Below are 23911 nucleotides of genomic sequence, written 5' to 3'. Positions count from 1 at the left end.
ACATGGGAATTATGTGATAACCTGATTTTATTTTTAATTTTGGTCAAAATATGTTGGAAGTATGTTTTCAGTGCTTTTCTTTATATTATTTCCTAGTTTGTGTATAAAGAAAGTACTAGATATTAGAAAGGAGAGAGGAGTCTTAATAGACCATCAGACATCTAAATTTAGATCGAATTTTATCTGACTAGTGATTCATAATACTCTACCTAAATAATTGAGATAGAATGTAAATAAATTCAATATTTTGAGAGTTTGTCTAAATTCTCCTTTAAGTTTTTATTTTTATAGGCAGTTAACCAGTGCACATTACTTTATTAGCAACATTCCTTTTAACTTACAGGCAGTTTGATGCCAAACCTCAATGTTTTTCTTCTAAGTCTTTAGAGAAATACATATTATTAATTTAAATGTTAGCTTATACATACATAATTAAGAATGTCAGGAAATATAATCAAGTTAATGTCAAAATAAAATACAATTCATGTTAAACATTATCAGTGAATTATAACACTTAAAATCTATACATAAAACATTTTAATGGAAAAATTCTGTTGGTCATTATGATTTTATAATATTATAACTAATTTTTAAGACACCAGATATTTTGTTTGTAGCACATTTTAAGTGAAATTGCATATTCACATTATATTCATGTTTTTCAGTACATTTCTCAAAAAGTTTAGGTACATTAGCTTAAATGCAGAAATCCAAATTGTGCATAGGTTTGGATATGCCTTATTTACTTTTGAGTTTTGTATTCTGTGATAGCAATACAATCACCACACAAATGAAGCACATAAAAAAAATACTTTTTTAAAAAGTAAAGTTTTTTAAAAGACCTACATTTTACCAATATTCTTCCAGAATTTTAAATTGTAGCATTAAGAAACTCCCCAAAGAGATATTAAAATTACTTTCTTTTATTAGAGCCCTGTATTTTTTTTGTCCTTTAAAGTATAAAAGTTCTCAAATTTGAATTACATGTATATTTTTATTTATTTTGAGAGAGAGAGAGAGAGAGAACACAGGAGAGGCAGAGAGAGAGGGAGAAGGAGAGAATCCCAAGCAGGCTCCACACTGTCAGCACAGAGCCTGACATGAGGCTTGAACCCACAAGGTGAGATCATGACCTGAGCTGAAATCAAGAATCAGATTCCCAACTGACTAAGCCACCCAGGTGCCCGTGAATTACATGTATATTTTTTAAAAATTATATTCCTCCTCCTTTTTTTTTTTTTAACCAAAGGAGGTGGGAGTGGTTTAGTTTTCCTTAAAAAAATTTTTTTTAATGTTTATTTATTTTTGAGAGAGAGAGAGCATGAGCAGGGGAGGGGCAGAGAGAGAGGGAGACACACATCTGAAGCAGGCTTCAGGCTATGAGCTGTCAGCACAGAACCCAATGTAGGGCTCGAACCCATGAACTGTGAGATCGTGACCTGAGCCGAAGTCAGACACTTATCTGACTGAGCCACCTAGGCGCCCCTAGTTTTCCTTTTTTTTTTTTTTTTTTTAATTTTTTAATGTTTATTTACTTTTGAGAGACACAGAGACAGAGCTTGAGTGGGGGAGGGGCAGAGAGAGAGGGAGACACAGAATTCTAAGGAGGCTCCAGGCTCTGAGCTGTCAGCACAGAGCCAGATGCAGGGCTTGAACCCATGAACCATGAGATCACGACCTGAGCCAAAGTCGGATGCCCAACCGACTGAGCCACCCAGGCGCCCCTAGTTTTCCTTTTTAATTCAGCTTAGAAACTATTGACTCTTTGCCCAAGATTCAGTGTGACATGTTTTTCCTTTTTTAAAAAAAAAAATTATTTTTATTTTATTTTATTTTATTTTATTTTATTTTATTTTATTTTATTTTAATTTTATTTTATTTTATTATTGTTCTGAAATTAGTTAACATACAGTATAGTCTTGGCTTCAGGAGTAGAACCCTGTGATTCATCTCTTACATATGACATGCAGTGCTCATCCCAAAAAGTACCCTCCTTAATGCCCATTCCCCATTTAATCCACCCCCATTCCCCTATCAACCCTCAGTTCATTCTCTGTATTTAAAAGTCTCTTATGGTTTGCCTCCCTCTCTGTTTTTATCTTATTTTTCTTTCCCTTCCCCTATGTTCATCTGTTAACTTTCTCAAATTCCACGTATAAGTGAAATCATATGATACCTGTCTTTCTCTGAGTGCCTTATTTCACTTAGCATAATACCTTCCAGTTCCATCCATGTTGTTGCAAATGGCAAGATTTCATTCTTTTTCATAACCAAGTAGTATTCCATTGTATATATACATATACCACATTTTCTTACTGCATTCATCAGTTGATGGACATTTGGGCTCGTTCCATAATTTGGCTATTGTTGATAGGGCTACTATAAATGTTGGGGTGTACGTGCCCCTTCAAATCAGCATTTTTGTATCCTTTGGCTAAATATCTAGTAGTGTAATTGCTGGGTCATAGGGTAGTTCTAGTTTTAATTTTTTGAGGAACCTCTATGCTGTTTTCCAGAGTGGCTGTACCAGTTTGCATTCCTACCAACAGTGCAAGAGGGTTCCCATTTCTCCACATCCTCACCAACATGTGTTTTCTGTGTTGTTAATTTTAGGCATTCTGAGGTAGTGTCTCGTGGTTTTGATTTGTATCTCCCTGATGATGAGTGATGTTGAGCATCTTTTCATGTGTCTGTTTGCCATCTGGATGTCTTCTTTGGAAAAGTGTCTATCATATCCTCCACCCATTTCTTCACTGGATTATGTTTTTTGGGTGTTGAGTTTGGTAAGTTCTTTATAGATTTTAGATACTAACTCTTTATCTGATACGTCATTTGCAAATACCTTCTCCCATTCTGTTGGTTGCCTTCAGTTTTGTTGATTCTTTCCTTCACTGTGCAGAAGATTTTTGTCTTGATGAGGTCCCAATAGTTCAGTTTTGCTTTTATTTCCCTTGCCTCTGGGGACATGTCAAGTAAGAAGTTGCTGTGACTGAGGTCAAGGAGATTGCTGCCTGTTTTCTCCTGTAGGATTTTGATGGTTTCCTGTCTCACATTTAGGTCTCTCATACATTTTGAATTTATTTTTATGTATGGTGTAAGAAAGTGGTTCAGTTTCATTCTTTTGCATGTTGCTGTCCAGTTTTCGCAGCACCATTTGCTAAAGAGACTGTCTTCTCCATTGGATACTTTTTCCTGCTTTGTCAAAGATTAGTTGGCCATATATTTGTGGGTCCATTTCTGAGTTCTCTGTTCTATAGTGTTGAGCTATGTGCCTGTTTTTTGTGCAAATACCATACTGTCTTGGTGATTATACCTTTGTAATATAGGTTAAAGTGTGGGATTGTGATGCCTCCAGCTTTGGTTTTCTTTTTCAACATTACTTTGGCTATTCAGGGTCTTTTGTGGTTGCATACAAATGTTAGGATTGTTTTCTTGAGCTCTTTAAAGGATGCTGGTGCTATTTTGATAGGGATTGCATTGGGTAGATTGCTTTGGGTAATATTGACATTATTAACAATGTTCTTCCAATCCATGAGCTTGGAATGTTTCTCAATTTCTTTGTGTCTTCAATTTCTTTCATAAGCTTTCTATAAGTTTCAGCATACAGATCTTTTACCTCTTTGGTTAGGTTTATTCCTAGGTGTTTTATGCTAGGTTTTTGGTGCAATCGTAAATGGGATCAATTCCTTGATATCTCTTTCTGTTGCTTCATTATTGGTGTATAAAAATGCAACTGATTTCTGTACATTGATTTTATATCCTGTGACTTTGCTGAATTTGCGTATTAGCTCTAGCAGTTTTTTTGTCGAGTCTTTTGGGTTTTCCATGTAGAGTATCATGTCTTCTGCAAAAGGTGAAATTTGATTTATTTGCCAATTTGGGTGCCTTTTATTTCATTTTGTTGTCTGATTGCTGAGGCTAGGACTTCTAATACTATATTAAACAACAGTGGTGAGAGTGGACATCCCTGTCGTGTTTCTGATCTCAGGGGTAAAGCTCTCAGTTTTTCCCCATTGATGATGATATTAGCTGTGAGTCTTTCATAAATGGCTTTTATGATGTTAAAGTATTTTCCTTCTATTCCAACTTTATTGAGGGCTTTTTTTTTTTTTAAGAAAGGATGCTGTATTTTGTCAAATGCGTTTTCTGTATCTGTTGACAGGATCATATGGTTCTTATCCTTTCTTCTATTAATGTGATGTATCATGATTGATTTGTGAATATTGAACCAGCCCTGCAGCCCGGTAATGAATCCCACTTGATCATGGTGAATAACTCTTTTAAAGTACTGTTGGATTAGATTTGCTAGTATCTTGTTGAGAAGTTTTTACATCCATGTTCATCAGGGATATTAGCCAGTAATTCTTCTTTTTAGAGAGGTCTTTGCCTGGTTTTGGAATCAAAGTAATGCTGGCTTCATAGAATGAGTCTGGAAGCTTTCCTTGTATTTCAATGTTTTGGAATAGTTTGAGCAGAATAGGTATTAACTCTGCTTTAAATGGTTGATAGAATTCCCCTGGGAAGCCATCTGGCCCAGGACTCTTATTTGTTAGGAGATTTTTGATAACTGATTCAATTTCTTTGCTGGTTATGTGTCCATTCAATTTTTCTATTTCTTCCCGTTTGAGTTTTGGTAATGTGTGAGTATCTAGGAATTTGTCCATTTCTTCCAGATTGTCCAGTTGGCATATAATTTGTCATAGTATTCTCTAATAATTGTTTGTATTTCTGTGGTGTTGGTTGTGATCTCTCCTCTTTCATTCATGGTTTTATCTATTTGGTTTCTCTTTTCTTTTTGAGAAGTCTGGCTAGGGGGTTATCAGTTTTGTTTATTCTTTCAGAAAATGAGCTCTTAGATTCATTGATCTGTTTGTTTTTTATCTATTTGTGTATTTCTGTTCTACTCTTTATTATTTTCCTTCTTCTGCTGGCTTTGGGCTTTATTTGCTGCTGCTTTTCTAGCTCCTTTAGGTGTACGGTTGGGTTGTGTATTTGGGACCTTTCTTGCTTCTTGAGATAGGCCTGAATTACAATGTATTTCCTCTTAGGACTGCCTTTGTTGCATCCTAAAGTGTTTGGACTGTCATGTTTTAATTTTCATTTGCTTCCATGTGTTTTTAAATTTCTTCTTTAATTTCCTGATTAACCCATTCATTCTTTAATAAGATGTTCTTAACCTTCAAGTACTTGGGGGCTTTCAATTTTTTTTTTCTTGTTGCTGATTTCAAGTTTCCTAGTGTTGTGATCTGAAAATATGCATAGTTATGATCTCAATCTTTTTGTACTTGTTGAGGGCTGTTTTGTGACCCAGTATGTGATTTATTTTGGAGAATGTTCCATGTGCACTTGAGAATGTGTATTCTGCTGCTTTAGGATGAAAAGTTCTGAATATATCTGTTAAGTCCATCTGGTCCAATGTGTCATTCAGAGCCGTTGATTTCCTTATTGATTTTCTGCCTAGGTGATCTGTCCATTGACGTAAGTGGAGTGTTAAAGTCACCTACAATTATAGTATTATTATCACTAAGTTTGCTTATGTTTGTGATCAGTTGATTTATATATTTGGGTGTTTTAAGTTGGGGGCATAAATATTTATAATTGTTAGCTCTTCTTGATGGATAGACCCCTTAATTATGATATAATGCCCTTCTTCATCTCTTGTTACAGTCTTTGTTTTGAAATCTAGTTTGTCTGATGTAAGTATGGCTGCTCTGGCTTTCTTTGACATCCATTAGCATGAGATGGTTCCCCATCCCCTCACTTTCAATCTGCAGTTGTTCTCAGGTCTAAAATTAATCTCTTGTAGGCAGCATATTGACAGATCTTGTTTTTTTATCCATTCTGATACCCCGTGTCTTCTGATTGGGGCATTTAGTCCATTTACATTCAGAATGATTATTGAAAGATATGGATTTAGTGCCATTGTGTTACCTGTAAGTTTTGTGTTTGTGGTGATGTCTTTGGTCCTTTGTAGTCTTTGCTGCTTTCCACTCACAGAGTCCCCCTTTGGGATCTCTTGCGTGGCTGGCTTAGTGGTCATGAACTCCCTTAGTTTTTGTTTGGGAAAGCCTTTATCTCTCCTTCTATTCTGAATGACAGCCTTCCTGGATAAAGGATTCTTGGATGCATGTTTTTCCTATTCAGCACATTGATTATTTCCTACCATTTCCTTGTGGCCTGCCAAGTTTCAGTGGACAGGTCTCCTACTACCCTTATGTGTCTACCCTTGTAGGTTAAGGACTGTTTGTCCCTAGCTGCTTTCAGAATTCTCTTTATCTTTGTATTTTGCCAGTTTCACTATGATATGTTGTGGGGTTTTTGTTTTTGTTTTTGTTTCATTTTTATTTTGAAGGGAGTTCTCTGTACCTCTTGGACTTGAATGCCTATTTCCATCCACATATTAGGAAAGTTCTCAGCTATAATTTGTTCAAACAAACCCTCTTCCCCTTCCTCTAGCTCTTCTTCTGGAACTCCTATGATACGGATATTGTTTCGTGTCATGGATTCACTTAGTTCTCCAATTCTCCTCTCATGATCTAGTAATTTCCTTTCCCTCTTGTTTTCAGCTTCATCATTTTCCATGATTTTATGTTCTATTTCACCTATTCTTTCCCCTTCTTCTTCCACCCTTGCTGTCACTGTGTCTAGTTTATTTTGCATCTCAGTTGCAACATTTCTTAATTCATCAGGTGTAGTTCTTCGGTCTTTGATGTCTATAGCAAGGATTCTCTGGTGCCTTCTATGCTTTTTCAAGCCCAGCTGTTAGTCTTATGACTATTACTTAAATTCTTTTTCAGATATATTGTTTATATGTTTTGAGCAATTCTCTGGCTGTGATTTCTTCTTGAATTTTCTTTTGGGGAGAATTCCTCCATTTTGTCATTTTGGCTAAGTTTCTCTCTTTTGTGTTTTTTAAAAGCTTGTTATGTGACCTGCACCTGAGAGTATTACTATATTAAAAAGTGCTCATACCCTGTCCAGGTCCTGGGACTTCAGGAAGTGTTTTTTTGTGTATGTTTCATGCATTTGTTGTTGAGTTTCAGCTGCTCTATCCCACCTCTGCAGAGCTCTTTACTTGCTTATAGTGGTGGAATGTTTGGAACCTTCAACCCGGTGTGCTTTGATTTGTTTGTTGAAGTAACCCTGGAAAAAGAAAAGGAAAAAAAGTGGAGTGGGGGTGGAGGGAAGCCTGATCCCATAAAAAAAGAAAAATTAAAGGGTAAAAAAGAAGACCAAACAGAATCAAAAAACTGTAAGGCTAAATCCAGAGAAAGAGAAAGGAAAATAAAGAAGAAGAAGATAGAGAAAAGGTGGAAAAAGAATAGAATAAAAATGCCTGATCAAAAAAATTATATTTATATATTTATATTTATATTTATAATGTATATAAAATAAGAATTGACCAAAAAAAAAAAACAGGAACTATGGGCTTGATTCCAAAAGAAAAAAAAAAAGAGAGAATCTAGAATAATAAGATAAACTAAAATTAAAAAACAAAAACAATTGTCTGTTGGCTGTGCTGGTCTGGAGGAGAGGCTGACTTTGTGTTGGGTCAGTCTTGCTCCAGTAGATAAGCAGTTGCCAGGCACCAAGGGGCAGGGTTTGGTGTAAATTGGTATCACCTCCATTGGGAGCCCACTGTCCTGCTCCCTGAAGTCCCTTCATGTTGGTGTTGAGGAGGAAAATGGCGACACCCAATCTCTCCTCCTCTGACCAGGTGTTGCAAATCATGCCGTTCAGGCAGCCCTCACAGAGTATGGAGGGCAGTCAGCTTGCCCTGTGCCACAGTTCTCCTGTGCCTCTAGGAGCTCAACTGGGATTCAAAATCTGATGTCTTAAATGACCCTGCACTGTGCAGACCCTGTTCTGGAGTAGCACCACTCTGCCCTGCTGATAAAAGGCCTTTGGCTGGCACCTGCAGGGTGTTTTGTCCTTGGGGAGGCAGTAAACCCTCTTCTTAACAGTACTCTGGGAAGAGGACTGTTCTCTCCCGGTGCGCCCCTGAGATGGCTACACTCCACTATGCATTCCAGGGCTGGCTCCCTCTTCCCCAGGAGCATGGCAATGGCTTCCAGCTCCGCTTGGAGAAAGTCGCTCACTTTTGTACCTCCAAGTTTTAGCTCCAGAGGCTCCATCCTGCCAAGCTGTCTCCCTCCAACTGTGGAGATCTTGATGTCACTCCACATCCATTTCCTAGGTGCTCCGAGTGATCTGACCTCAATACAGCTGTGTTTGAGGGACAAGGAAAATCCCGGTCCCCTTACTTCTCTGCCATCTTAACCCGTCCTGAAATCAAGCTGTTTCCATGGTTTTCCTCTCTTAAAACTTTAGTCTCAAGGAACTGGGTATATTACTGTATAAGATTTTTAATATTAGCATTTTATTATTATCATTACATTTTATTGTAATTTTTGGCATACTGTCACTTCTTAGAAGGATAGAATCTTTTTTTCTTTTTTTTTTCATTTTTGAGTATAAGTTTTTTGTGGAAAAAAAATTGTTAGTTAAAACAGTTAATGCATAATACCATTTTAGCTTTACCAATTAGGAAATCTCTCCAGAAACAAATAAAGGTGTAGCCTTTTGGATTTTTATGAACATAATCATATATATTCATTCTCTTAAATAGACATTGTAGAAGAAATTATTTGTTTTTTTACACCTCTTAACAATTGGAAGTTTTATGTATACAATTAGATATTTTAATTGATGCTTGATAGTGCATTTGTAAGAACTTGAGACTTCCAAATATTTTAAAAATTCAATTAATTTACAATATATTTGCATAGATAATAGGGCACTAGGTTTTCTTGGGTTTGTTATTCAGTTTCTTTAAAAAAAGAAAAGAAGCCACTTAATTTACATGTTAAAACCATGATTTGCAGTTTAAAATGACTGACTAGAGGTAAAAAAAAAATCACATTTTTTAATTTCTAAAAATTTGTAATATCTCTGGCCACAAAAACCATAGTTTCTCAGGTGAGACAAGGGAACCAAACCACTCCTAACTCTTTGGTAGAAGAAAAAAATCTTATGAATTATACTGTCATATCCATAGTCTTAAATTTAAGAAATTTTATGTTAATTTTGTCTCAGTTTAAAGTAATAAAATTTATGGCATGATGAAACTAGGAAATATAGCTTGATTTATAGAATGTGTTCAGTTAGTTACATTACAGTGAAAATAGCATCTATTGATAAAATTAAATTTTATAAACTAGTTCTTTAAAAATGATATTTTTGTTTTATCTTTGTGTTAATGTCCAGTAACTATAATGCAAAACAGAGTTATAAGCATGACATTTTAAATACATAATATACATACAATGAGGTACACAAATCACAGGCCTGAACTAAATGATAAAATATTACCAGCCTAGACTAGTTTACAAGTATTATATTTTAATGCTTGCAATTATTTAAAATCTTGCATAGGAATTTAAGTGACTGGAACTTTCTAAATTACTTATACTTACAAAACTGGGTTTCTCCAGAAAGAACTTATGTAGAGAGAAAGATTATTCATGTAACTACATGAGTCATTAGGTTAACCAAATAAGATTCTTGAATATGACAGCTCAAACTGTTTATATTTTTCATCCATCTCATAAAGTGTACTAAAAAAGAACAAGCTTTTTTTAAACTCTAGTACTGTAATGCTGCACTAAGAAAAAATTGTCAGTTAAAACATTAAAATTAAGCAATTAGAACAGAGAATATATCAGACATTGGTGTATTTAACAACAAAACGGTTTTTAAAATTACACAAAACCCCAAACAAGATAATTTAACCATTCATTAGTTGGAGTGGAATGTAGTCCGATTATACAAAAGCAATTATAATGTTTAACCTTGTTATTCATTAGTATTTTTATGGTAAGTTTTAATATTAATAAATTGTTATTGACAGAACCAATAATTATGTCAGTTTTAATCAAGATTTCCAGCTAAAAGTAATAGTTGTATGGCTTATTACATTATAAAAAGGAATGCAATTATAATTTAGATAGGGGGTTTAAAATTCAGGTTGGTGTGCCTTAATGTTAAAACTCAGCTGGCAAAGATCAATAAAAATGAATGTTCATATATATTTTTTAGTTCTGTTGACAAAAATGGCTTGATAACAATATCACTTCTTAATGTTAGTCTTGATATGTACCTCTAGCCCTCAGATTTTTATCTCTAATATTGTTTTGCGTGAAAATAAACCAGGATTCCTTGAAAGGATAGCTGATTTTCATCTTTAGGAAAATAAAGTCTAGACTTGAGGGGTAAGGATGAGAGTGGGGTAGAAGATGGGAGGGAGGCAGGCAGCAGTAACTACCAGAGAACAAACAAGGATACTTTAAAAATTCAGAGGTTCCCTCAAAAGGATACAAGAGACAGCTTACAGTGGCTCCAACTGACTAAGTTGTGACTATTTGAGCATAAAAAAACAAAATGATAGTTTAAAACTGTTAAAAAAAAATCTAAGAGTCATAATGAAACTCAAAAGTGTGAGAACTACTTTTTAATACCTCATATTTTACTCAGGTGAAGTTTATTCAGATATTTAAAAATACTGTTTACATTTAATTTTATTTATGTGCCCAAGACAGGCAAAAGTGTTTCCTTACACAAAACTAATACAAATCAATGCTTTACAAGATCTTACTTTCTTCCTGTAAAATATTTGTGGACAGACTCATGATTCTTTTGCTACTACCCACCCCCACAGGCTACCCACCAACAGGATTCACATATTAGAAGATATACTACCATATTGTTTCGGAAGTTAATGAAATGTATTAAGATGGCCCATGCACATGAAGGTGCTCTCTCAACTGATCCTGATAGCTATACCACAACAGGATAAAGACAACTTGATGCCAAAGTCAAGTGACCTTTTAAATGTGCTTAAAATACATAGAATTATGGGGCACCTGGGTGGCTCAGTCAGTTAGGCATTCAACTCTGGATTTCAGCTCAGGTCTTGATCTCACAGTTTGTGAGTTCAAGCCCCACATTGGTCTCTGTGCTGACGGCGTGAAGCCTCCATGGAATTCTCTATCTCCCTCTCTCTTTACCCCTTCCTAGCTCACATGCACACTCTCTCTTTCAAAAATAAATCAACATTTAAAAAGTAATAAAAATAGAGAATTATGCTTTTTCTTTACATTTATTTGCTTTTTGATGGGTTTAGTAGTTGTTGCTGGTGGCTACTTTAACTTCTCTCCTTGCCCTTCATGGTTCTTAAAAAGAATGGAGTGGATGAAAACATCCCCAAAGACAATGTTAGAAGCCAAGAACTGACACACTAGGCCTAATAATCTTGCTCTGAAAATTTCATTTGTACCATTTAGTCATAGAAGATGAAATGAACAATAAATCGTGTTGCTTACACTTCAGATGAAAAATACCCAATTTTTTAGATTCTTGGCTTTGTGTCTTCATTAAATAAGGACTTAACAATGTATAAAAGGCATTTCAATAAAATTTAAATGTTGATCAAATATAATAATATATTACGATCCTATTTATATAAATATGTATAATCTTGAATTCTGTTAAAAAATCTATCAGATGGAGGGGTGCCTGGGTGGCTCAGTTGTTAAGCATCCGACTTTGGCTCAGGTCATAATCTCACTGTTCCCGAGTTCGAGCCCCACATCAGGCTCTGTGCAGACAACTCAGAGCAACAACAAAATAGATAAATTGAACTACATCAAAATTAAAAACTTTTGTGCTGCAAACTATAACCTTAAGAAAATGAAAATACAACTAACAGAGTAGGAGAAAATATTTTCAACCCATATATATGCTAAAGGACTTGTCTCCAGAATATATAAAGAATTCTTACAACTCAATAATAAAAAGACAACCCAATTAAAAAATGGGTAAAATATCATCAGAATACAGATTTATCCAAAGAAGATATATAGGTGGCCAACAGGCATGTGAAAAGATGTCCAATATCATTAGCCGTTAAAAAAAAATAAGTCAAAACTCAATGGGATATGACTTAACACTCACAAGGATGGCTATAATCAAAAGAACAGAGGATGATCTGGAGAAATTGAACCCCTTATATATCATTGGTGGGAATGCAGCTGCTTTGGCAGTTCTTCGAAGCTTAAACATAGTATCACTATATGACCTAGTAATTCCATTCCTAGACATATGTACAAGAGAAATAAAAACATACATCCACACAAAAGCTTGTATGTGAACATAGCAGCATTACCCATTGTCACTAAAAAGTAGAAACAAGCCAAATGAGCAGCAACTGATGAATTCATAAATTGTGGTATATGCATACAATGGAATATTATTTGGCCATAAAAAGGAATGAAATACTGATGTGTGCTCCCAAATGGGCGACTCTAGAAAACATTATGCTAAGTGAAAGAAGCCAGTCATAAAAGAATGAATATTATATAATTTCACTTATATTAAACACCAAGAATAGGCAAATCCATAGAAAAAGAAAGTAAACTTGTGGTTGCCTAGGGCTGAGGGAAATGGGGAATGGGCTTATATGGGGGATGATGAAAATGTTTTAATGGTTATGGTTGCACAACTGTGAATATACTAAACACCACTGAATTGTATACTTCAAACTATGTAAAAGATAAGTTATGAAGGAATTTTATTCTTAGTAACCCTTAGGGATTTTTTAATCCCTAAGATTGTAATTTACTTAAAATTATGTTAATTCAGTGTTACCTTAGAGACTGATAACGTGAATTAAAAGGGGATTAATAAAACTTAAACAAATTTAGTTAAATTTATGTGATCTAAATTTATACTAGGCCATTTAGTAAGGGCCAGTTTAAGGAAGTGCAGGGACTTTCTGAAAATTGTAGCTATTTAACTACAATATTTATGATACTGTTGATAAACTTCAGACTTAGAAATTTAGAAAAATATAATTAAAGCTGTATCTTCTATTGTTGTAAAAAAGTGCCTCCTTTGCCTAAAATAAGAGGACTTTTTTTAATGTCCAGATTTTCTCCCTAATAATAATAGGACTGTTAGCTAAAAACCAAAACCAAACAAACAAAAACAAACCAAAAGACAGTCTTTAGACCAGCAGATTTATTTTAAACATAACATGATGTTTAGTTTTCCTCTATAGCATTCTTCTATAGAACTGTTTTAACCTGTTATTATTTCTTTAAGATAAATCACTGGAGGTACAATTAATTTATATACTTACCAGAATTTGGTTCATTTATTCAACCATTCATTTGACAAATGCTTTTTGACTGTCTGCTATGGCTGTAGGCTCTGGGTATAACAGGATATAGAGAACAAAGTAGACATGGTCACAGCTTTCAAAGAGTTTTCAATATGTAGTCGTTAACAGACATTAAATTTAGATAGTTAAGATGATCTTAAATTCTATAAAGAAAAGATCAGTGTGCTAGAGAGAGACTGATGAAGGATCTGGGATTCATAAAGGAGGTATTGAAGTTGCTTTTGTTACTAAGGAAGTAACTATACATACACATGCCAATCCCAGGTTTTATTGTTTTTAAAAAATTTTATCTCCCTGACTGGCAAAATAAAGATTGTTTTTAACGTGCATTTCTTTTATGAACAGTGAACTATAGCAACTTTTCATGCTAATGGGCTTTTTATTCGTTATACTCTCTTCTTCCTTCTTTAAGTGGCCATTCTAGGAGAAGGGATGTATGTTTTGAATATATTATTTGTTGATTGAAGTTTTATATTTCATTGCTTAGTTTAAATCATGATTTTATTATTTTCCTCAAAATAAACTCAAAAGTAACTTATTTTTGCTTCTGTGTGAAGTGAATGGATCCTTTTTGCGTCATTGACTGTCAGTTCCTATGTATACTTTGTAGTACCAAAACATATCTAATTTGGATCAGTTTTAGACATTTTTCCAAAGAAGACATACAGATGGGCAACAGACACATGAAAAGATGCTCATCATCACTTATCACCAGGGAAATGCAAATCAAAACTACAATGAGATATCACCTCACACCTGTCAGAATGGATAAAATCAACACAAGAAACAACAGGTGTTGGTGAGGATGTGGAGAAAGGAAAACCCTCTTGCATGATTGTGGGAATGCAAACTGATGCAGCCACTGTGGAAGACTGTGGAGGTTCTTCAAAAAGTTAAAAATATAATCCAGCAATTGCACTATTAGGTATTTACCCAAAGAACATAAAAATATGAATTCAAAGGGATACATGCACCTCAATGCTTATAGCAGCATTATCTACAATAGCCAAACTATGGAAATAGTCCAACTGTCCATCAACTGATGAATGTATAAAGAAGATGTATAAAGAAGAATGTATATACATATATATATGTATATATATACCCACAATGGAATATTGTTCAGCCATAAAAAGGAATGAAATCTTGCCATTTGCATTGATATGGATGGAGCTAAACAGTATTATGCTAAGAGAAATAAGTCAGAGAAAGACAGATACTGTATGATTTTGCTCATATGTGGAATTTGGAAACAAAACAAACAAGCAAATGGAAAAAAGAGAGAATGGGAAACCAAGAAACAGAGTCTTAACCATACAGAAACAAAATGATGGTTACCAGAGGGGAGGTGGATGGGGGAGAGGGGATGGGTGAAATAGGTGATGGGGATTAAAGAGTACACTCGTTATGATGAGCACCAGGTATTGATTCTATGGAAGTGTTGAATCACTATATTGTACACCTGAAACTAATATTATACTGTATGTAACTAACTGGAATTAATTAATTAATTTATTTATTGAAAGAGGGAGAGGACACATTCAAGGAGGGGAGGGGCAGAGGTAGGAGAGAGAGAGAGAGAGAGAGAGAGAGAGAGAGAGAGAGACCCAAGCAGGCTCCATGCCCAGCTCAGATGCTGAGCTTGATCCCATGACCATGAGATCGTGACCTGAATTGAAATCAAGAGTCTGACTCCCAGCCAACTGAGCCATCCAAGCACCCTGTCAACTAGCTGGAATTTAAATAAAAATAGAACAAAATAAAAATTAAAAAAAAGTAAAAAATTTTGGGATCAGTTCAAATATTTCCAAGTGCATCTTAATATATGAATGGGGTGTATTTTTGTCCAGTTGATAGTAGAGCAAAATTCTGTATATTTTACTTATGTGTTGATTGTATTTTCATATTTACGTGTATTTTAAAAGAAAGTTGTATTCCTCCAGAATAATTTTATTATCATACTTCTACTTTGCCAGCATCCTTGTGTCATGTTTTTATGACAGCATTGTGTAGTTATTATGTGTACCTGCTTTGAAAGAAGGCAGCCTGTTTGAATGCCATTCTTCCCACCTACAAATTGAATATAATCTTAGGCAAATTACTTGTCCTTTCTCAGTATCCTCCTTTTCCTCTTTATAAAAACATTCCTCACATTCAGAGCCCTCAGTGTAGTGCCAGGCACGTAGTACTCCCTCAGTCAGTCAGAGCTATTACGGTCTTTTCAATCACTGTCTTGCAATTTTGCCCTTCAGATTTGGTGCCACTTTTGTTCCCTGCAGTTGTTTTACCATTTTGTTTAGTTTCCTATTATTCCTGTCATGTGACTCATTCTCCCTGTACTATTTCAAGAAAAGAAGTGCAGATAGTCTCAAGCACAGCTGTGACATCCATATCTATGATTCATGTTAAACTGTAAACCTGCTTTGCAGGGAGCCATCCTGCTTACTAGAGGCACTGGAAAGCAGCATTATGATTTCTCAAGGTGGAAGAGGTTCTTACTTGTCCTCATTTGGAGATATTGCTCTGTTTAGCTGGAACATTACCTGGAGACATTGCTCTGTTTGGCTGGAACATTAACTGGTAAAGAGAGAGGGGGATATTATAAAGCGTGCCAGGGTAAACTACAAGTATCCAAAGTATAAAAACTCAACTTCTAGCGGAGTAGTCTGGTCTTTGTAGGAATTTGAATTTTGTTCATCTTTCTCGTAACTTCTGAAGAAAGAGGAAAAGCAGGTTTTCATAGTGGCCAGAACCATTTGCAGGGATATTGGAGGCTTGACTATCTTTTACTACCTTGCTTGCAAATATCTGTATAAAGATCAAATTGATTTGCAAGAGCAGTCCTGATTAGTACAACTATGAAGTCACTATGAAGTATGTAGATTTTTTAGGGGGACAAAAGTAGGAGGTGGGAAGTGTGTGGGAGTGGATGGATTTAACAACAGAACAATATGGAGACAAAAGGTACATGAAGAAGGGAAGAAAAGCAAGGTAGAAAGTAGGGTGCCGTATCGTTCAGCAGCCATGAACAGGCTTTTTAATGTTGCCTAAGTAATAGTGTAAAGGGATAATGAGTACTTCAGTTTTTTTTAGGAATGCACTAGCAGTAAGGATGTCCTTTTCCAGTCCTTTGACAATCTACTTCACCTAATAGTAACTTGGGTGTCCTGTTTACCACTTTGAGAAGGGACAAGCTAAATCATTAAAAATGGAGTGTTTAGCAGCCTACCATCTAATGGCAATGTCTTTTTAAAAGCACTTAGGCCTTTGTGGGCTGCAGATTTTAGATTTGTATGTGAATAGTGACCCAGAATTGAAAATTTTCCAAAGCATATATAAAAAAAAAATTCATTATGGAGAAATTTAAATATATACACAAGTAGAAATAATGGTATAATAAATCTCCATATATCTATAACCAGCCTCAACTACTAACCCATAATTAATCTTGTTTCATTGATATTCCTTTCCCTCTCATCTTCCTTGTCCCTCTCTCTAACTTCTCAGATTTGAATTTTTTAGAAGCAAATTCCAAACATCATATAATTTCATTAGTAAATATTTCAATATGAAGACTAAAATATAAGTACTTAAACACAATAACAATGTTAGTTTCACACCTAAAAAGATAATAATTCCTGAGTATTATCAGATATGTGGCCAATGTTCAAACTTTCCTGATTTTCTCTCTTCAATTTTGTTTGGATGAATTGGGATTCAAATAAGATTCATACATGTAATTCATTGATATGTCTTTTAATTCCATTTTAATGTATATTCTTCTTTCATCTCTGTTTTTCTCCTTGCAATGTAATTGTTAGGAAATGGGATCATATGTCCTATAGTTTCCCACAGTCTAGATTTTGCTGATTATATCCCTATGGCATAGTTTATATCTTCCTTTGTTTGTTGTCCCATGGATTTTCAGTATATTGCTAGTTAGACCTAGAAAAATCGTTAGATTCAGGGTTTGACTGTTTTTTGCAAGACTGCTTCATCGGTGGTATTGTATTCTTTCATCAGGAAATAGATAATATCTGATTTTGTATCTTTGGGGGGGTATAAACAATCACTGATATTAATAATCATTGCAAAATGTCATATTCTAAGTGGCTTCTTCATTTATTAGCTAGAATAAGTTTATAAATTGAAAGCTTCCCTCACTTTGAGCTATTTTTCCATATACAGTTGGGTCTGTTTCTATCTTTTCTGTTCTGTTCCATTTATCTGTATATTCATGTGCAGTGCTATACTAGATTTATAACAGAGGCTTTATAATATAATTTCATGTCTGTTGGGTCTAGCCCCCATTTTTTGGGCTATTCTCGCTCAGTTTTCCTTCCAGATGAGCTTTATAATCCATTTTTCTAACTCCAGGAAATAGTGATATTTTGTTAGAAGCATATTAAATGTATACCTTAACAGAGAGAACATGACATCTGAGCATCTTTATGATGTTGAATCTTTTTTTCTAAGAACATGGTATATCTTTCCATTTGCTAAAGCTTACATTATGTCTTTCAGAAGATTTTATTATATTCCTATATCAGTTTTCTGTGGCTGCTATATAACAAATTACCATGAACTTGGTGTCTCAAAATAACAGAAATTTATTCTCTCACAGTTTTAGAGGCTGTAAGTCTAAAATCAGTTTCACTGAGCCAAAATCAAGGTGTAAGGCAGAGCTGTGTTCCCTCTGCAAGCTCTAAGAGATTTTTTTAAATGTTTATTTATCTTTTTGAGAGAGAGAGAGAGAGTGAGTGTTAGCAGGGGAGGGGCAGAGAGAGAGGGAGACACAGACTCCAAAGCAGGCTCCAGGCTCCAAGCTGACAGCAGAGAGCCCGATGCGGGGCTTGAACCCACGAACCGTGAGATCATGACCTAAGCCGAAGTCAGATGCTTAACTGACTGAGCCACTCAGGTGCCCCAAGAGATAAGATTTTAATTGGCTCTTCTAGCTTCTGGTAGCTGCCAGCATTCTGTGTTTTATGGCCATTTCACTCTATTCTCTGCTTCCTCCTCTATATTACGCTCTTCTTCTTCTGGGTATCAGATCTCTGTCTCTCTCTTACAAAAACATTTGTGATTGGATGTAGAGTTCACCCAGATAATCTAGGATAATCCCCTGTCAAGATCCTTAACTTAATCATATCTGCAAAGACCTTTTTTTCTTATAAGGTAACATTTACAGGTTCCAGAGATGAGGACCTGACCTCTGCATGCCTATATTCAGCCTAACAGAATTACTCCTATAGTTTTGGGGCATGTTTTTTTTTTTAATTTATGATTAGATATTTTCTTTCATTATTTGTTATCAAAATAGCATCTTCTTTCTCATCTTTTAACTGGTTTATATTTGTGTATCGATTTTCATAGATTGATTTTATAACTTGCTACTTTACTAAATTCTCTTAGTCCTTGTAGGAGCTTTTCAATGAATTCTTTTGTGTTGTCTGGAAGTATTATTATATCGTTTACACATAAAGATAGTTTAACCTTTTTCTTCCCAATTCTCATGCTTCCAATTATTTTTGTTGTCTAATTACTAATAACCTCCAACACAATGTTAAGTGGTAACGGAAATGTTAGTATCCTGATCTTGTTTCTGTCTTTAGTGGGAAAGGTTCTAAGGTTTTTTATAGATAGGATCCAAGACATATTTTTAATGTTTTTTTTTTTAGGGATTTAAATTTATATTTTAAGCTGAGAAATGTCAGGAGTTATCTTTATAGAACTTTTAAAGTGTTTTCAAGTATCTGTTTGGTTCCAGGTAGATACCGTATCTTAATTTTATAGTTAAGTAAATGTTCAGAGAAATTAAGTAATTATCTAAGGTCATGATGTTAGAAAGTGGTACCCACAGGACAAAAATCAAAAAAAATTTTTTCACTGCAGTAGGCTACTTATTACTTTAATATTTTCCTCCAGGAAAACTATAGATTCAGGACAATGATTTACATACCCGTAAGAATACATAAATAAGTTATTTTCCCTTTTAAAATGTGAGTTTTACTGGTTTACTATATTAAGTGATTGGGTGTGTGTGCTTGTGTGTTTTTAGAGAGTAAGATACTATATACGGAGAAGGCTAGTCCTCTTTAATGACCATCTCTGGTCCCATTTCCTCAGAATCAATGTAGTATAAACCCTGACAGTTGTAGTATTTTTCTTTTTTGTAATGCAAAGGCCAGACTTAAGCTTTGATTGTAGAGGCATCTATTTCAAAGAGCCATCCATTTCAAAGACTGCTATCTTGAATAAACACATTGCCAGCAGGCCACCCTGGTTCATTTATTTTAGAGATCTTAATTGATTTTGATAACTGACCTTTTGGGCTACTTGTTTTTTTTCCTTTCCTGTGCTTCAAATTCATGGTCTTGTGTTTTAAATTCAATAAAGAGTGAACCCTAGGGTCCCCACATTTGACCCCAATAAAAAAAGAACCCCTGGCCCATTTGCACTCTCCACCCCTACCACCCTCTCTCTGGTGCTTTCTAGGGTGCTCTCTCATTCCCTCTCTTTCTTTCTCTTTCTCCATCCCGTCCACCCCGTCCTCCTCCCCAGTGTGGCCCCAGGTGTGCTATGCAATTTCAAGATCTTGTAAGTAATAAACTTTTTTCCCCCCAAATTTCCTGATGGTTGTTGCTGAAGGGTGTTTTGCAATTATAGTAAGAACCACAAGGGTCAGTCCAATGATTACATTGGTTTGGAAAGGGGACTCTTCTGTGGAAACAGCTGCCCCCACCCCACAATGGCCAAGCCCAGGTGAGTACCACCAGGCATTTCTAGCTGGTAGTCTTACTATAGGTAGGCTGAGACTGACACAAAATAGGCAATAGCTCACAAGAGTTAGGTATGTTAATCTTCTAGTTCCTTTTTAAAAATCCACAATTCACAGACAAAAATGTATGATACTGTGTCAGTGATTTTAAGAAAATTATTACAAGGTTTGGGGCGCCTGGATGGCTCAGTTGGCTGAGGGACAGACTCCTGATCTCAGTTCAGGTCTTGATCTCAGGGTTGTGAGTTCAAGCCCTGCGTTGGGCTCCACACTGGGTGTGGACCTACTTAAAATATATATATAAATATTACAAGGTCATTATCAAAATCTACCTCCTCTTTTTTTCCTCGCCCATCATCATCGTATGGATCTTGAAGTATGCAAGGCTTTTCTAAGCATAACATAAAACACAGAATCTACTTTTAGGGTCAGATCTCCAGACAAGTCTGGTATCTTTCCACTGTCTCTGCCTCACTAAAATGTTCTTATTAAGAAATTTTTAAAATTGAGAAATAAGCTATCAATTTTGGTTAAATATCCATCTGGTCTCTCTAAGTTGCAACAGAAGAGTTAAGGAAGAGAGGAAAAACATGTAAATGTAAAGCTTTTTTTTTTATTTTTTTTTACTGTTTTGTGCTTGCCAAAGTGCTGAATAGAAGTGCCTTCTGAACAGAAAGTTTGTTATTTCATTTTGCCTGAAGAGGGAGGGTTTAGGTATGAGTTATGCATGAGAGTTTGGTAAAAAGTGACTTACTTTCTTCAATTAAGCCATTTATATCCATGATAGTGGCAAAATGATTTCAAAATGACATGTATAAAATCCTAGCACTTAAAAGCTGTTTTAAGAAAAGGGGAGTTGAGCAGAATTTCAGAATATCTTATTCAATTATCTTTTTTGTTTTCCATGTTGGAAATGAGAAGCTTCATCAACCACTCAGATGCTGCAAAATACCAGTATAAATAGAACTGCCATTTTTGAACTAGAGTGTATTATACTAAGTGAAATAAGTCAGTCAGAGAAAGACAAATACCGTAATTTCACTCATGTGTGGAATTTAAGAAACAAAACAGATGATCATAGGGGAAGGGAAGGAAAAATAAGATAAAAACAGAGAGGAGGCAAACCATAAGACTCTTAAATACAGAGAGCAAACTGAGGGTTGCTGGAGGAGAGGTGGGTGGGGGGATGGGCTAAATGGGTGATGGGCATTAAGGAGGGCACTTGTTGGGATGAGCACCGGGCATTATATGTAAGTGATGAATCACTGGGTTCTACTCCTGAAACTAATACTACACCGTATATTAACTAACTTGAATTTAAAAAAAAAAAACTGCCATTTTGTGTTGAGAGTGAAATGTTGATGGTTTAGAGCAGGAATTGGCAAACGTTTTCTGTGAAGGGCCAGATAGTAAGTATTTTCAGTATTTGTATACCATATGGTCTCTATTGCAACTACTCAATTCTATTGTTGCAACCCAAAGCAGCCATAGATAATACATAAACAAATGGACGAAACTGGCTGGATTACAAGAAAACTTTATTTACAAAAACAGGTGGATATGACCCACAGGCTGTAGTTAGAGCTTTGCTGGGTTGAGGGCAGTTGGATACTGGTAAATGTTCAACAAATGATTTTTTGGAGAGACTAGTAAACCCAGGTTTATAGCATTTGCCCATTTATATGATGTAAATACTCCCACCATCATTGGTTTCAAGCTATGTATTTGACATTACTGAACAGGGACATAGAAAGAGATATAGAGTAGTACACTATTACAAGCATTTCTTCCATACAGCTATGCAAGATGTAAATAACCTCAAGACCATAGATAATAGTAAAATTACATAAAAATAAGAAGTGATGAATTTTGAATATTTATTACCTTTATTTCTGATACAATTTATCTAATTGCAAATTAAAATAATTTTTAAGAGTGTCTATGTTTAATATTTGGCTTACAAAATTCCTAAAAATTTAATAATTGGCTCTAGTGAGCCAGTATGAGGCAATTCCAACACATCACTTCTAGAGATTATAATCAGGAATTTTGTTTTAATAAACTGCCTACAGAATCATAAGTTATATGGGAGGTAGGAGCGAAAAAATATAAAGAATTGTGTTAATACGCAACTTTTACACTAACCTTGTTCATCTGTTTTAACAATCTGAAAAAATAATTTTGTTTATATAAGTGAGAGTTGACTGAGTCAAAAGTGCTTTATTTCTTGGTTCTTTATCTCAACTTTTAAGTGATAATATATGAAGTAAATTTAGGTCAGTAGATTCTGTCAATATGTCAATATGTAATACTAAGTGTTACCATATGATTTTTTTTCCCCTTAAGGTATAACTGTGACGCCTGATGAAGAACAAAACTTAAATCATTATGTAGAAGTTTTACAGAACCTAATACTAAGTGTTCCTACTAGGGAGCCAGGTCGTGAGGAAAAATCAAAGTCTCCAAATAATGCTCATTCTATAGGACCAAAGTTATCAAGATTTAAGGAGATAATTACACATGGAGACACTTCAACTAAAAATGATGTTTTAACGAATCCTGTCAGTGAAGAAACCACAGCATCTCCCCCTGGAGGCTTCACAATGCCAGGAAGGAAGGAAAAATCTACTGAAAGTACAGCATTCTGGTCAATTAAACCAAATAATGTTTCGGTTGTTTTACATGCCGATGAACCTTATATTATTAAAGAGCCAGAGCCAGAGCCAGATTCAGAAGTAAGATCCACTGAGGCGCCAAAGCCATTGCCAAATGTTACTAAATCATCCACAAGTCCAGATGTCACCCCTTTAAGTAGGAGCACTGACATGGATACTGTCACAGAACCAGAAGACGTTCCTCAGCTCTCAGGCGAATATACAGTGGGAACACTTGAAACAGTAACATTTGGAAGACACCCACAGATTTTGAATAATGAAGACATTTTGAAAAAAATTTCAGATATTAGTTCACAGGTGCGACAGGCACCTCTTGTTGAAAGCCTCAAGCCAGAATACAGAGAGGACATTCGAGCCTCTAGAGAGCACCTAAAACGAAGCCTTGCTTTAGCAGAAGCAGCAGAACATAAATTACAAAAAATGTATAGATCCCAGTTCTTACCACTTGGCCGAAGCAGTAGTGGAATTGATGACATTGAAACTGTAATTAACATGCTGTACAATTCTAGGTCTAAATTATCTGAATATTTGGATATTAAATATGTTCCACCAGAGATGAGAGAAAAGGCTACTACAGTCTTCAATACATTGAAAAAAATATTATGTGTAAGTCAACTAGAAACTCAAAACCTTATTAGGAAGTTATTAAACAATAATATAAAAATGTTGCACCTACTTGATATTCCATGACAAAAAGTGATTGAAACGAACTATGCATTCACTTCACAGAAGAAATAAGCACATTAGTGATTCACAAGTTGTATAAAAATATTTTCTACTGTTCAATGTGCCAACATCTCTACATGTCATATGTTCTAAAATATTCTCATATGCACTAAAGCCTAATAATTTAAAATAAAATTTTGGTTCAGGAGTTCGTAGTTTTTTTTTTCCTCATTAATTAACTTAAAAAATTATGAAGATCTCATCTTTAAAATGTTTAAGCTTTGATTTTACTTGAATAGATTAAATTCACTTGTTTTATTGAGAGTCAAGAGACTGTGTGCAATCTGTATGTAGCCTGTTTTAAATAATTGAATATAAATGTAAGATTTTAGTACATATGGTCTTTATTACTCTTTCAGAGAATCTGAGAGTTTTCAGTCTGAATAGCAAAGTTGGAACTTGAATCAGAACTTTTATTTGTATATATGTCTGCCTCCTTTGAAAGGTGGATGGTATATGAAGATACAACCCTTTTTCTTTGTTATTAAG

General features: G+C 35.0%; 1 protein-coding gene across 1 annotated transcript in view; it reads left to right on the top strand.

The window, feature by feature from the left end:
• SPESP1 (sperm equatorial segment protein 1) overlaps positions 1 to 23570 on the top strand; it is a 32011-nt gene extending 8441 nt beyond the window's left edge. The window contains exon 2 of the mRNA XM_043554048.1: positions 22368 to 23570. Coding sequence (XP_043409983.1) covers positions 22368 to 23386 — 1019 coding nt within the window. The 3' untranslated portion in view covers positions 23387 to 23570. The remainder of the gene's footprint in view (positions 1 to 22367) is intronic.
• Positions 23571 to 23911: the final 341 nt, after the last annotated feature.

The sequence above is a fragment of the Prionailurus bengalensis genome, chromosome B3, assembly GCF_016509475.1.
Source record: "Prionailurus bengalensis isolate Pbe53 chromosome B3, Fcat_Pben_1.1_paternal_pri, whole genome shotgun sequence".
NCBI lineage: Eukaryota > Metazoa > Chordata > Mammalia > Carnivora > Felidae > Prionailurus > Prionailurus bengalensis.
The sequence above is the reverse complement of the archived record's forward strand: the minus strand, read 5'-3'. Positions and strand labels throughout refer to the sequence as shown.